This window comes from Choristoneura fumiferana, chromosome 18 (assembly GCF_025370935.1).
Source record: "Choristoneura fumiferana chromosome 18, NRCan_CFum_1, whole genome shotgun sequence".
Lineage (NCBI taxonomy): Eukaryota > Metazoa > Arthropoda > Insecta > Lepidoptera > Tortricidae > Choristoneura > Choristoneura fumiferana.
The window spans coordinates 6178624-6192863 of NC_133489.1; the positions used below are offsets into that span (position 1 = coordinate 6178624).

The following is a 14240-nucleotide window of genomic DNA, read 5'->3' on the forward strand; positions in this document are numbered from 1 at the left end:
CTGGCTTTCACAGGATGTTTGTGTTCGCTCTTTGATTGTATTTTGTTTCAGACGATGCCGATATGCGACGAGAAAAGTTAGAAAGTTAGCTGTTCTTAGTTCAGTGGAGAAAGAATCTTATCCGTTTAACTTTGTAACAAAAGACTGCGCCAACTAAATATCCACCGCAAACACTGGCGTTGATTCGAGTGCACCAAATAATGTTCCAACTATTTTGTATTTGTTAAATTCTGTTGAATTAAACCTTCAAATAGTCACTTTTACTAAAACTGTGTTTTATTTGTACTTGTGTGCAGGCGGCATTATGTCTAGAGAACAATCGTGAATAACATTGATATTATCAATGACGGTAACTTCGATACATGATCCGCTATAGTCCGTATCACCACTCCGAGAGATACTATTGTTTAGGGCGAACGAAGCCTGTTATTATTTAAAAATCTTATTTACAATGTCACTTATGATTTATAATTTATATTTATTTTACAAAAGCCGATTATAACCGCCTCAATATTATATCCGCTGAAACTTTAAATGTGTCGTTGACAGACGCCAACTAGTGTCGTTTTCCTTACCATCCACTATCACAAAACATAATTCAAAAAAATCTTTAAGCCCCACCGTCGCGATTCTAAAAATACAGAAATCTAAACAAACTTAGTAAACACTTTAACAAATTACAGTTCATAATCTAAAAGCCATTAACTTGCCTGGCAGTGTAATGGAAAAGGTAAACAAGCCATAACTCCGTCACGCAGTGGCATAAAATGTACACGTGCGAGAAAATTGTACACTTTCGGTGTAGTCAGGCGTGAAAGGTAAACCGTTGTTGCCCTGTTTTAGCATTTCAGCTGTTTTCTTTGGAACATTGAAAAACAATTCATTGGTAGCAGATTATTCTGACTCGACTGAACTAGCATACCTACTCTTTTATAAATATGTTACTCGTATGAGTATGAAAATAAATATTTTTACCGTTAGGTCCTCCCGGCTAATGATGATGATGATGATGATGATGAATTTGATTGCACCACAAACTCTCATAACCTCTTTTTCATATCAATCGACGTCAAAACCAAAGCGAAAATCACCATTGTCAATCAATGCTAGGGTTGTCAAACCTTTCAACAGCGAATAAACACCGCCTTTTACCGCGAACATGCGTCAATTTATGGTTGCAATAGTCTAGGCTATATTTAATTTTCCACGGAGTTGTAATTGCCTCGGAAGGGTTGACAAACGGTCCGCACCAGATGGTTCCCACGGTGTTCTTTGTCCGTACTATTTATAGAGGCAGCCCTGAACGCAAACGCGCGATTGTGTATGCATCTAATTGGTTGTTTAAATTTACTTGCGCCAATGGTGATTTGTTTAGTTGTAGAATCATAGTTAATGAATAATATACGTATAACTGAAGCCCAAGCCTTCTTAATTTGAGAGAAACCCTGTGCGGAGCTAGGGCACGTAAATAGCTCGCAGATGATGATGATGAATCTGTAGTTAAAGGGATGTAAGTAAATAAAAATTTGATGAAAATCTGACGTTGCCTTTCATGGCTACGCAGTTTTGATGAACCATTTTCAGCAGAATCCACTAACGAAGACGCATGCCCTCAATTTATGCCTTACTGGGTCAGTTTTATGGTCTCTTGTTATGCTTATGGTAATGAGGGCGTCATCCCTCGGGAATATAGGTCTTACGCTTCTGTATGTAGAGGAAATATATCGCGGAAATATTTGACCGCTCAAGGAACATAATCTAAATAATGAAGATGGAAAAGTTTGGGGTGCATTCATAGAAGACACTTAATTCTGGAATGATTGCATGAAACGTTTATTGCTTGAATGTGAGTCATTACAGTGGTGTTACAATATTTTAAAAGTCCATCACAGTGGATGCCGTCGTCCGGCATGCAATAGTAATAAGTATGCATTTTAGACTTATAATAAGTATGAGGATCGTCTCTGCAGGACGGAACTCCTCAACGGTAATAGGCATCGAATTGAAATTTGGCACGGAAATGTAGTATGACAGTGCAAGTACAGTCAACAAAAAAGCTTGTATTAAAAATGATTTTTTAAACAAAAAACTTTTTACTTAAGATACCTACACCTCTGAGGAGGTGCATCGGAAGACTCGTCTTCCGAAAACGTTTCCTAACGAAAATGTTCACGTTACGCCGCTGTTGGGTACGAAATCCTAAAACAGGCGAGTAACTAATGTACAACCATTGACTCCGTCTCACGTTACTTTATAATTGGACAGATTTGCTCCTGTCATTTTTCACGTGGCTCAGTCGAGAAGTAATACATCATGTATGACGGATGGGGTTAGCCGACACATGAGACGTCATAATTTATATTATTTATATGACTGGTCGTTAGTTTTGTTGCGGACGATTAGTTTGAAGTATTGAAAAATTGCGCGACGCTTAAGTTTTGATCAAACAATTTGAAAATAAATATGTACTGTTCTTTTTATACAATTCCTTCAAATAAAATCCTTTTTTTATGTATCCTACTAATATTATAAATACGAAAGTTTATGAGTGAGTGAGTGAGTGCTGTACGGATTTGGATGAAATTTGGCAAAAAGTTAGTTTAAAACCTGGATTAAAACACAGGAAATTTGGTATGTAGATAGCTGGACGAATAACACATAGGCTACCAACTTTTTATCCCGATATTCCCACGGGATAGGGATAAAATCTTGAAATTTCAACCGCTGGGTTTAGAGCTTTGAAATTTGGGGCAGTTGTTCTTAACACAACCTCAATAAACACCACGATATAAATTTTGAGAATTCCCAGGGGAATTTTATAAAATCCCGGAATTTCAATTGCAACTACCAGATCGAATAGTTTACGCGTGCGAAGCCGCGGGTAAACGCTAGTTGGTAATATACGCGATGCCCGAAATAACGATGTAGGAACTACAAGAAGTGATTGAGTATTTGATTTGATTTGTTCTTGTTTGTAACATGATATGCTAAGAGCGGAATTTTCATAGCAAAAATCAAATGTGAAGAGGGATTGACCATTGTGTTTTATCGACCGTCGATGTTTAATTGTTAGTTAGCACGATATGTTTTAGGTAATGAAATTATACCTGTAATGGGGGGGCCTTTGTCCTGTAGTGGGACACTACTGGCTACAAAAAAAGACATGTGTGTTTGTTACAATTTAAACATAAACCCGAAACGGAAATGTTAAACAGTGTAACTGACGACATTCAGTTTCATTAAAAATAACAGAATCGAAATCTATATCTGTACTAATTTATTATTTTTTCTTCATCTTGTCTGTGGTAACAAAGAATTTTCATTATTTTCTCTACATTGTCACCATTTAAACTAAGAGAAGTAAGAGAATAATTTATAATTAAGACAAGGATATTACTTTATCCATTTGTTAATCGTTTTTCTTTTACGATTAACTATTTTGGATAACAAGTTCCCGTGTTCCTAATAAAATAATACTTAAATGAAAACTCAAGCGACATCAAATGTCGAATGTGACGTGACGTAATTTATTTTAATAAAGAGTTGAAAGTGGCTTATCAAAGAGGTCAAATGTTACAGAATAATGTTAAAAGTCGGTAACATGGGTAAAATCGATAACTGGAATAGTCGATAAAACACAGTGGTCAATCCCTCGTGACATTTGTTTTTTGCTATGAGAATTCCGCTCCTTGATGATTATGTGAAAGTGTATGCAATGTAATATAATAATAATAATAACTAATACGAGTATACAATCATAATAATATGTCATGGGCCAAATTCGCTGCAATGTTTATCGCTTTTGGCCCGCTTCGGTCCTTGGAGGCTCGTTTGATTGCCCATTTGCTTATCAATGCTTTGTTATAATGGTTTGTGATCATAAATTTCAAAAAATGATTATTGTAGCGGGGTATATCAACCAGAAAAGGTGTTTTTTTGGTGATATTTTACACTGAGTTTATCAAATTTCCCTGATGTTATTTATATACAAGTACGTTGTCTTGTTTTCACACGTTGTTTTTCTTTATTAGATAATATTTAAATTGGGATATTTTTATATCCCATCACAATACATTTTTATTCTGTTTCAAGTTTTGGCATATAGGTACAGCGAAATTGTGGAACATGTGATCGAAGAAATTATGTTTACAGCTTTTGCTTTTTGTTCATACCAATCAACGTTTATCTAATGCGGGCCTAGCGGGCTAATTGGTTCACAAAAATACTTCCGAGACAGAATTTACTGAATCAGATGTAACTTTGCCGAGTTCAATATTAAATGAACTAAGTATAAACAATTACTAAACTCACTGCAAACTCAAAGACTGTTTGAGTGTAATATCTGGTAGCATGGTGAACGGATGTGCTGCTCTGATGATGAACTCTGGTTGAGTTTTAAACGCGTCAGCGTATTATGGTGGTGGTATTATTTGGGTTAGCGTGGAAACAAAAGATGTAGTTATCATACTCGCGGGTGTGCAAAAGTAGTTGTTTATAGTTCGGAGAAAGATTTTTAATGATTACCTGTAACCTGTGGCTTATACTCAACCTTTTCTCCCTTAGCTATAACACGAAAGTATTAATTCACTCCACCTTTCTACCATTAGCTTCTCGTAAACGGGGGTGTTATTCCCATTATTAAGGAAATAAACCACTTGTTGGGAGTCGTAACTGAACTAACCCCCGTCGTGGCGGAATCATATCAATAAAACGTACTTGAACCTTGTTTATGATAGTAGTTTACGGGCGGGTTGCGTAACGGTTTGTGACTTATTATAGAGCACCTATAAATTGTACTTACGAGTATGTTTATCGAAATGTTTTATGGTACTCGTATAAATAGAATTGAAACCATTGTATCTGTTGTTGTTCTGTTCTGTCTTTATCCCTGTAAATACTTAATATAGCTTTTATTTTATAGTTATTATTTGGTATTTCTATTGTATGTGATTACATACAATACAGAAATGCGGTGAAGGAAAACATCGTGAGCAAACCTGCACAAACCTGCGAAGCGATTCAATGGTGCGTGCGAAGTTCCCAATCCGCACTGGGCCCGCGTGGGAACTATGGCCCAAGCCCTCTTGTTCTGAGAGGAGGCCTGTGCCCAGCAGTGGGACGTATATAGGCTGGGATGATGATGATGATGATTGTATGTGATTGTTGTCATGTTTTGAAATTTACATCGCATTGGTAACAACTGTAATTCTGTAATTTTTTTTTGATAGATAAATTAATTAATTTACCAAAGCAAAATGAAAAAGAAATACACAAAGATAAACAAGTATTAGGTTGACATTAGCTTAGAAAGCATTTATATATAATAATAGGTAAGTCTATGCTTTATATTTTAATACATAGGTACTTCGTTAACTATACTTTGAGTTGACATATTTGTATTGTCATCCCATTTACATTATGATAATGGTATACCAGTTTTCAAGCGAATCCAATCATCAGAAGTGGATGAAATTCAGCTTTCACACCAAATGGCCGTCCAAGCGCTTTAGCGTGAAAGAGTTATAAACACACACTATACGTTCGCTTATATGCACACACGTACCTACTCACAAGTTTCAAATTTACATATAGGTACAATCAACGTCATAAATAAGTGATCACTTTTGTACCTCGTCGCTTTAGGTCGTTAAATGATTTCGTATGGCTTTTCAAACATGACTTTAAAGTGACAAGGTACAAAAGTGATCACTTATTTATGACGTCGACTGTATGTTGTTCTATTTTGTGTCGGGGAATGAAAGTCGTAACATTGCGACTTCAAAGTTGCGAATATGGCCTAATAATGGAAAAAGTTCCGATTTGTTAAAATAAACAACGCAGTTTGAGAATATAAAAAGTAGACTCGTTATTTAAACATGAACGGGTCATACCTACTAAATACAAGTGAGCTAGCACGAAGCGCGAGCAAAAGGTCTCCGTTTCAACTTCGATAAACATGCTTTCGTATGTCCGACTGTCTGTCATCCTCTTTAAGTTGCATTACTTAACCGACTCTCATGAAATTACGTGAGCATGTTTGATAAAAAAAAATCCACGGGAAATATGCAATTTTCCAGAATAAAACTATCTGGACGATCTATTTCCTTTCCTAACACCTTAACTACCTTCACACCAAATTTTGTGTAAATTATAAACAACTTTGTTAATTTTCTCAATAGTTATGTTAGTAGAATTACTGTACTTAAAAAAATGACGCGAATTTATACGTTTTCTAGAACAGAATCAACTAAAATAATAAAGTATAAAAAAATAAATCAAGCGGATTTCAATACGAAATCGCTATACTGGGTATTTAGTTGTACTTTATTGTGCAATTGGGCTCAGCTCTGCAACTTTTTACAAAAGAGTTACCCCTTAGGTAAGGCGTACGACCCTCCTACTGCAACCACTCGATAAGACTCCATCTAAATTGATGTTTGAACAGTCATTAATTCCCCCGCCGACAGATGTCGCATGTGTCTATTATTTTTGACACATGCGACTGTCATTTGTCATTGAATGATTTATGCTGTAGCTGTTTAATCGTATGATGTATAGGTACGTTGAACTAAGGAATTAAAAGCAATAAAGTTTAATAAAACAATTTTATGTGGCTCAAGTATGGACAAATGGGTGACTAATAAAATAAAGATTAGGTACTTAGACCGAGTTAACTTAACCACAATTAAACAGAAAAACTGACTTTAAACTGCTTCCAAAATCAAGGAACATGTCTGCCATTTCAAGTCTTTAGCTTCAGTGGTTTAAGCTGTGTTATTTGTCTGTCAATCACTCGGTGAAGTTCCTTTTTAGGGTTTCGTAGCCAAAATGGCAAAAACGGAATGCCATGTCTGTCTCTCTGTTTGTCTGTCCGCGGCTTTGCTCAGAACAGAAACAATCAGTGTTACAAAGCTGTAATATTGCACGGACCGAAAAAAAATTTTAGTGTACCTCCCATAGTTTCCGACTTGCTCTTGGCCATTTTTTTCTGTGTTGATTCTGATCACAATGTATATCACGTTTCATTTAAGCTCCATCCAGACATAACTAAGACTATCGCATTAAATCAGAGGAATGCATCCTTCATGCCGTCATGCAGTGACCATTATTTTACCGCATTGCATTATCTGACGGGGTAGTTTATGACTCGAATGCTTATTCCGTATGCATTGCACGGTGGCAAGTTTCTTTTATCTCTAATAAGATTCGAATTCGGATGGTCGGATGTCGTATACGTACTCCCTAAAGTAATAAACTAGCGAGTAATATTGCTCTGTTTCCATTGTCGACACGAAGACGTTAATACAATATAAACAATCCATGAAACTATACCGTGCTATGATATTAAAAGAGAATTATATAAATGTATCAGATACAACGCACTAACTGTGTGAAAATGATCTCTACTAAACAGCCAATTAGGAAGAGAGAATACATAAATAGCATGTCATAATGAACGTACAAAAGTTGAGTACTAAGCCTAACTACCGGAAATTATTTTCTGTTTCAGAAAAATGTAACTACTATAATCGTAAGTACGTAAAAAAATGTACGCAGACAAGATTCTGTTATTTTGTAATTAGAGTAAAAATTGTTTTTGAAAAATGAACAGGATAAATAATAACTTATTTCACGGTACGTAAACTTAGTTGGTCTGGCTTAAAATGACTTCTACTGTCTACTCGTTGTCCTGTAAATTTCCATCAAATCCCATTTCATTAAAAAAATCATTTAATTTAATATTCGTTTAATTTGTGTTACTGTTACTGATAATAACACCCACTGTTCTATCGTAATTATGAAAATTCATATTATATATATTGCAGGTTTCTTCACGATGTTTTCCTTCACCGTAAAGCTCGTGGAAAGCATCGTGAGAAAACCTGCACATACCTGTGAAGTAATTCAATGGCATGTGTGAAGTTCCCAATCCGCACTGGGCCCGCGTGGGAACTACGGCCCAAGCCCTCTATTCTGAGAGGGCACAGGCTCCCAGTGGGACATAAATAGGCTGGGATGATAATGATGATGATGATAAATATATTTAATATCAAATCGACATCGAAATGAAACAAAAAACATTGTTCACCGTCACACGTCATTTCTTTCCCGTGCTACAAAGCAGTGGACAAGTACACTTGCGTACATACGTCGAATTTGTAGAACAAATATAAATGGTTGAGGGTAGATCAAGGGTAGATAATTACATTTTTTGATCTTCCGAAGCGGGGGTGGTGTCCACGCCTTTGTGTTTGACGTACCATCAGTTCTGTCAAAGGTTTTGTTCGAAGGTGACGCAAGTCAAACGCAGAGGGATTATTCGATACGATTCTGGAGGAAATTGGATACTTGACAACCTGTCATTTACTGATTTTCTTGGTACTTACTAGGTATCGTACAAAATTGTGTTCTAATTCTGATATGTTCGGGATTTTGCAAATTTGAAAATAAAGATTAGAAAAGTATCGTCACCAACAGTATCTTTTTCAGTTCCCATCCACTTTTTAATTTGTACTTGGTAATTTTTATTTTTACACCATCCACCACCATTCCAGCCTATTTACGTCCTTACTATTGAATTACTTCACAGGTATGTACAGGTTTCCTCGCGATGTTTTCCTTCACCGTAAAGCTCGTGGTAAATTCCAAATGTAATTTCGCACATGAATTTCGAAAACCTCAGAGGTGCGAGCCGGGGCTTGAACCCACGAACCTCTGCTTGAGAGGCGATAGGTCAAACCACTAGGCCACCACGGATTTTTTTTACACATTCTGACATTTTTAACTGTGAGTATTATATTACACTGAAGGGCACGTTTTTGAAATTAAAAAATGACTATTTTTTTAATGCCAAATATTAAAAATGGTTTTGTGTGTCCGGCTGTCTGTTCTTTACAGGTCGCGTTTCCAAACATTCTATCTGCATACCAAATTTTATCCAAATCCGTCCAACTGTTTAAGCGAGAACACACACACACACACGCACACAAACTCTCAAACTTTCACATTTACTATTAGTAGGATGTAGGCATTTGAAATAAAATTTCTCCCAAGTTTTTATTTTATTGCTAGTAGTGCAACCATGCTAACCATTATTTTTCAGTGGTACAGTCAAGTGCAAAGATATCGACAAAGTCAAAGTTACAAAAATATGTATACACAACCTTAACATTAAGTGCATAAAGTCGTGTATATAATATATGTTTTTGTAACTTTGGCCGTGTCGATATCTATGCACTTGACTGTACTTTACCACGCGGAAAGACATTTCTTCTCGTACCACTGGTCCAATAAATGGTGGTGGTACTACGAGGAATAAGTGAACAATTCTCGTAACAATTTGTGAGCGGGTTCGATAATTAAAATGGTACGAGTACTTTTACTTTTACTGTGTGTGGAATTTTCCTAAAATGGCGGACGGAACAAAGATTATAAAATATAGTTTCGTAAGTCTACTACTCGCAGAACCACAAGTTTCAATTGACATAACCACACAACGTACACTATTAAAGATATTTTTATTACAAAAACAGGATCATGTTGAATGATAATGGATTCTCGGAAAACTATACCGTGGGAACTAGACGTGAGAGAAAAACATTGAGAAAAACAACACGTCTTCATGGAAATGTAACACGATTATACCCGTCGATGTTGTGAAAAATCGTTTCGGTATCGAAGCGAACACGTGCCGTATTTTGCACTCAGATTACCGTGTTATTTATGCAACCACAGTCCTGCTCTATATATTTAAAGCATCATAAAAATTAATAGGCTGAAAAAATATCCTGGTTAGTTCGTCAGTTAAATTAATCATAAAACATTGGCCACGTATTTTTAGGGTTCCGTAGTCAACATATCAGTTCTTATAGTTTCGCCATGTCTGTCCGTCTGTGTATTGTGTGGGGTATCGTTGGATGGGGTCGCAAGAATATTATATAAGAAATTTTTCGGTTCAGTGATCTGTTTGCGAAATACTCAACTTTACACGTAAAGTGCAAATTTTAATTAAAATCGAGCATACCCCCCCCCCCCCCTCCCTCTCTAAAATCTAAAATGTAGAGTGGAAAAATTTAAAAAAAAGCAGGATGGTAGTAAGTACGTATATCAAATTTACAAGGAAAATTATAACGGCTAAGATGGCTTGAGAATTATTAGTAGTTTAAGAGTAAATAGCAGCCTAAGGTATAAAATATACCTAAACTCAGGAGATTCCGTACCTACACAATACGAAATCCTTAGAAAAATATTACTTCATTTTTTCGTAATGGCTATCTTGGGCGTGTCCGACATGCTCTTGGCCGGTTTTTATTTCTTTTGCAAATTAAACAAAAACTGACAAAGACGAAGTGTAACAAAGTTTGGAAGTGGGAGTCCCGTGTGTTGTTACATGGAACTTTTACTAGCTATATCTTTTTCAGTTTTTGTTTGATTAACAAAATAAAATAAAAAACTCAATATTAACTGACGATCTAATTAGATTACTTTAAAAAAACAGCTCATTGACCACAAGTAAGCTTATCTTCAATCAAGTAATTATCATCATTTCCATTTAGCAATACAATAGAGTAACAGAGTAGCCGCACCTTATGGACTTTTCGATATACATTCAAACTTGAAATCATACTTAAAAAATCCTAAAAGGTACCGTTCGTTCTTTAATTCTTATTACATCGGTTAAACTTAACTTTACACTTAACGTTAACTTAAAGTTTACATTAAGACAGAGTACCTACCGGCATCACGAAATTCGTGCCATTGTAGTGAATTAGGTTTTCCGTCTCGGCCTTTGTCATCTAAGTATAGATTTAGTTTTAATTTTACCAGATGTAACAAAATTGTTTTATCTATGCCTAGCCAAAATCAAATGTTAAATTGTCAAAAAACAAATTAACAACCAAACTATTCAAAATAAGGAAGTTCCACTTCGAGTATTTTTGTGATTCCTTTTCCTCGTGTGTTTAGTGCTTTAAAGTTTTCATCAATCAACAGCGTAGATATTATTTCTATATAAAATATAATACGTGTATAGTCTAATGTTGATATTATAATGATTTTGACAGGTTTTTTTTTAATAAACTCCACGGTGTCCCACTGCTGGGCAAAGGCCAGATAAGGTGCTTTGGGGTAATTCCACGTGGATTTTTGATGACTTGACATGACGTTTGTAATTTCGTTAATTACTCCGAGTTGGTACATTATATTTAAAGTCTTAGGATATTTCTGTCGTTTCAACTTATCGATCTTATATACTATATAAAATTTCTAAAATATGATCGATTTATGGAAATATTGATATTCAAAAACTAGTTACTTATTTTTTTGGCACAGCGGTTTTCGGAATATACTGCGTGTTATTGAAAGCGTGTTATTAAATTTGGCTTTATTATAATTTTTTTAAGCTATTACTTTTTCATTTTTATTTTTTATTTCGTTAATAATTTTACAGTTAATAGATTTTTTCAATCTCTGTAATTCTGTAAAAAACCCCAAAACGCAATGTGGTTCTCAAAATTTGCCGCAAAGGAATATTAAATCTACATACATTATAGAACAAAGCTGGATTAGTTACACCATTTATAACTCGAGCACAGCTGGACAGATTATTATGATCTTTGATGTGTGGATTGTAGAGTTTGTCTCCGCCCGAATAGCAGAATAGGGGAGAGGAGCGAAGCCGCGGAATATACTAGTAAGTATATAAAACAATTAGAAATGCCATGTCACTTTTATATTTTGAACTAGCTTTTACCCGCGGCTACGCTCGCGTGAACCATAAACATTTCAATGAAGCAAGCAATCAAGCAAGCATGCTAGCAAGCATTTAAGCAATCATTTAAGCTAGCTTGCAAGCAAGTATGCAAGCAAACAAGCATGCAAGCAAACATTTAAGCAAGCTTGCAAGTGAGCATGCTTCGCTCGCGTGAAACATAATGATTTCAAAGAAGCAAGTATGCAAGCAACTAAATAAACTTCATGCTACATCGTTTTGATAGCCGAAGTATCAGGTACGCTACCCTGTTCGACACACTGGAGATCTCTTTAATGTTGTTAGAGAGGGATCTATTAACAAGGAACCCTACGCCACCCTGTGATGTTTGATCATCCTCGCGGAAGTACAGAAGGTGGCCCGAGTCTAAGATGATGGTGCCCTCTCCCTCTCTATGTATTTCACTTAACTCCTGAATATGCCACCTTATGTTCTCCAGCTCCACTTCCAACTGCGCTAGAAGAGTCCTAAAAGTCCGTCCGTTCTACAGCCAGGGTCAGTTTACTTAGGTAGCCTTGGATCGACCGGGATTCTTAGAATCCTCTGCCCACCGTTACCATGAACGCTACTATGGCAAGGAATAGCGGGGCGACCGGGAACTGGGGGCCATCTCTTTGCCGTGCGCTTCATTCTGGTAGGGGTTTGCCCATAATACCCACACTGGGCATGCGAGTTGGCGATCGTAGGGCACGGTTTATTGCCCCGCCGATGCTGCAGCCCATCCGGGGCCCGGGGACTTAACTGTGCCGATTTTGGCTGCGCTATGCCGCAATCAGCCAGCTGCCAGAGCCCAGTCTGTCAGACGGCAGGGTGCACCACGGGCAGGTAAGGTTGGCTTGGGGTCCATAGATGGAGGTTGGCACCACAAATAAAAAAATGTAAATCTTGAAAAGTTGAAAGTTTGAATACCTCAGACAATTACCATACTAAAGTAAGCTGGGGTTATTTCGGGAATCACTTCACTGGAATAACCCCTAAAGGGGTAATTCGGGAATTTTTTTTAAACTATAGCTAGGCCTTTTAGACTGACACAGTCATTCGCAAAAAACGATTATTTGTCATAACATTAATAGTTCAATCTTGTAACTTATCAGGTTTTAGAGTTAGCGGTGTTGGGGTTATTTCGTATTTAACTTTTTGGCACGAAAATGCACTCGACCCAAAAATATATATATTGCACGTCCAACCGATGTCAGCGCCTCGCATCATCTGGAGAGACGCGAGGAGCGGTAAATGGGGCGTCCATTTAAGTGCTGCCAGTGGTTAAACATCAACACGTTTAGGAGAAATCTTAAATAAATGGAATAACCCCGTTTACAGAATTACCCCAAAGCACCTTAAATACAAAAACAAATTAAAAATAAACTTTAATAGTTTCATTAAATAATAATTTAAATGTACCTACTATTTATGACACTTTCATTCCAATGTATTACTTTTAATCAATTATCTTTCATGGTCGACTTTGCAACTTCTTACATTTACTAGCCACTCAGGTGCTTTGAGCAACTACGGTTGCCAAATATATTTTAGCAAAATGCTTCTGGCCACTGCGGTTGCCATACATACACTGCGTCGCTATTGCAGCGCAAGGCAAGAGCAATTCATGGCCGTTTATTTTCTCGATAATTTTTCATAAGTATTACTTTTTCAGAACCAATCGTAAAAACGTACAAAATTTTACATGAAAACTATATTTAGTTAAAATGCCAATAATTCTAATAACAAACCAAAAAACTTTCAAATAAGTAAACAAAACTTCAAGCTAACAATAATTATTAACATTGCTTCATGGATGATCAAGATTAATATCAAGTCGCAACTCCAATCAAGTTGCGAACATTCCAGACAGATATTTGAAGTATTCCTTCTAATCAGACTTACCTAACAATTTCATCACTTCGGCCTGGCTGATGAGCACGTTGAGATGGCCCGTTGCCAATGGCAACCCCAACCAAACCACCCATGCCATAACAAAACTCTTCAGCGCCATTACAATCACTTTACTGTTCAATCATTTCAATCCCACTCCAAATTTCGTCAAACCAAGTTCAAAACAGTCACGTAGTATCCATTATAAACTTTTTCAAACTTGTTATGCAACTGGCCGAAAAGCCATCGCGAATAAAAAAACACTGTTGCTACCCGTTTAAATTATGAACGTTTTTCGCGGTTATTTCTCGCGTTCGAAAACTGTTCGTTTGGAAAAGGACAAAACTCAGCGGGATACGCGGAGGACGTCGAGCGCCGCACTGCCGTTCAAAAACGCTTCCAGAGCCAACAAGTTACTTGCTGACATGCGCACTTCGCGCAGCCCTTTCTTAGTCTCAAGAAGCATTCACCGCATCCATCGACGTTGACGTAGGTAAATCCTAGCGTTGTAGCTCGGAAAACGCAGTGGATTGCAAACGTGTATTACGGCTGTATCAGAAAATGTTTAAATTTTCAGTCTTTCATTGAAAGCGACTTG

The 14240-nt window shown here is 36.6% G+C and overlaps 1 protein-coding gene across 2 annotated transcripts in view; it reads right to left on the minus strand.

Moving 5' to 3' along the window:
* Positions 1 to 14014, minus strand: part of Drl-2 (tyrosine-protein kinase derailed 2) — a 55871-nt gene extending 41857 nt beyond the window's left edge. For both annotated transcript variants that reach the window (XM_074101289.1, XM_074101288.1), the window contains exon 1: positions 13655 to 14014. In XM_074101289.1, the coding sequence (XP_073957390.1) occupies positions 13655 to 13763 (109 nt within the window). In that variant the 5' untranslated portion in view covers positions 13764 to 14014. The remainder of the gene's footprint in view (positions 1 to 13654) is intronic.
* Between the last annotated feature and the right edge of the window lie 226 nt (positions 14015 to 14240).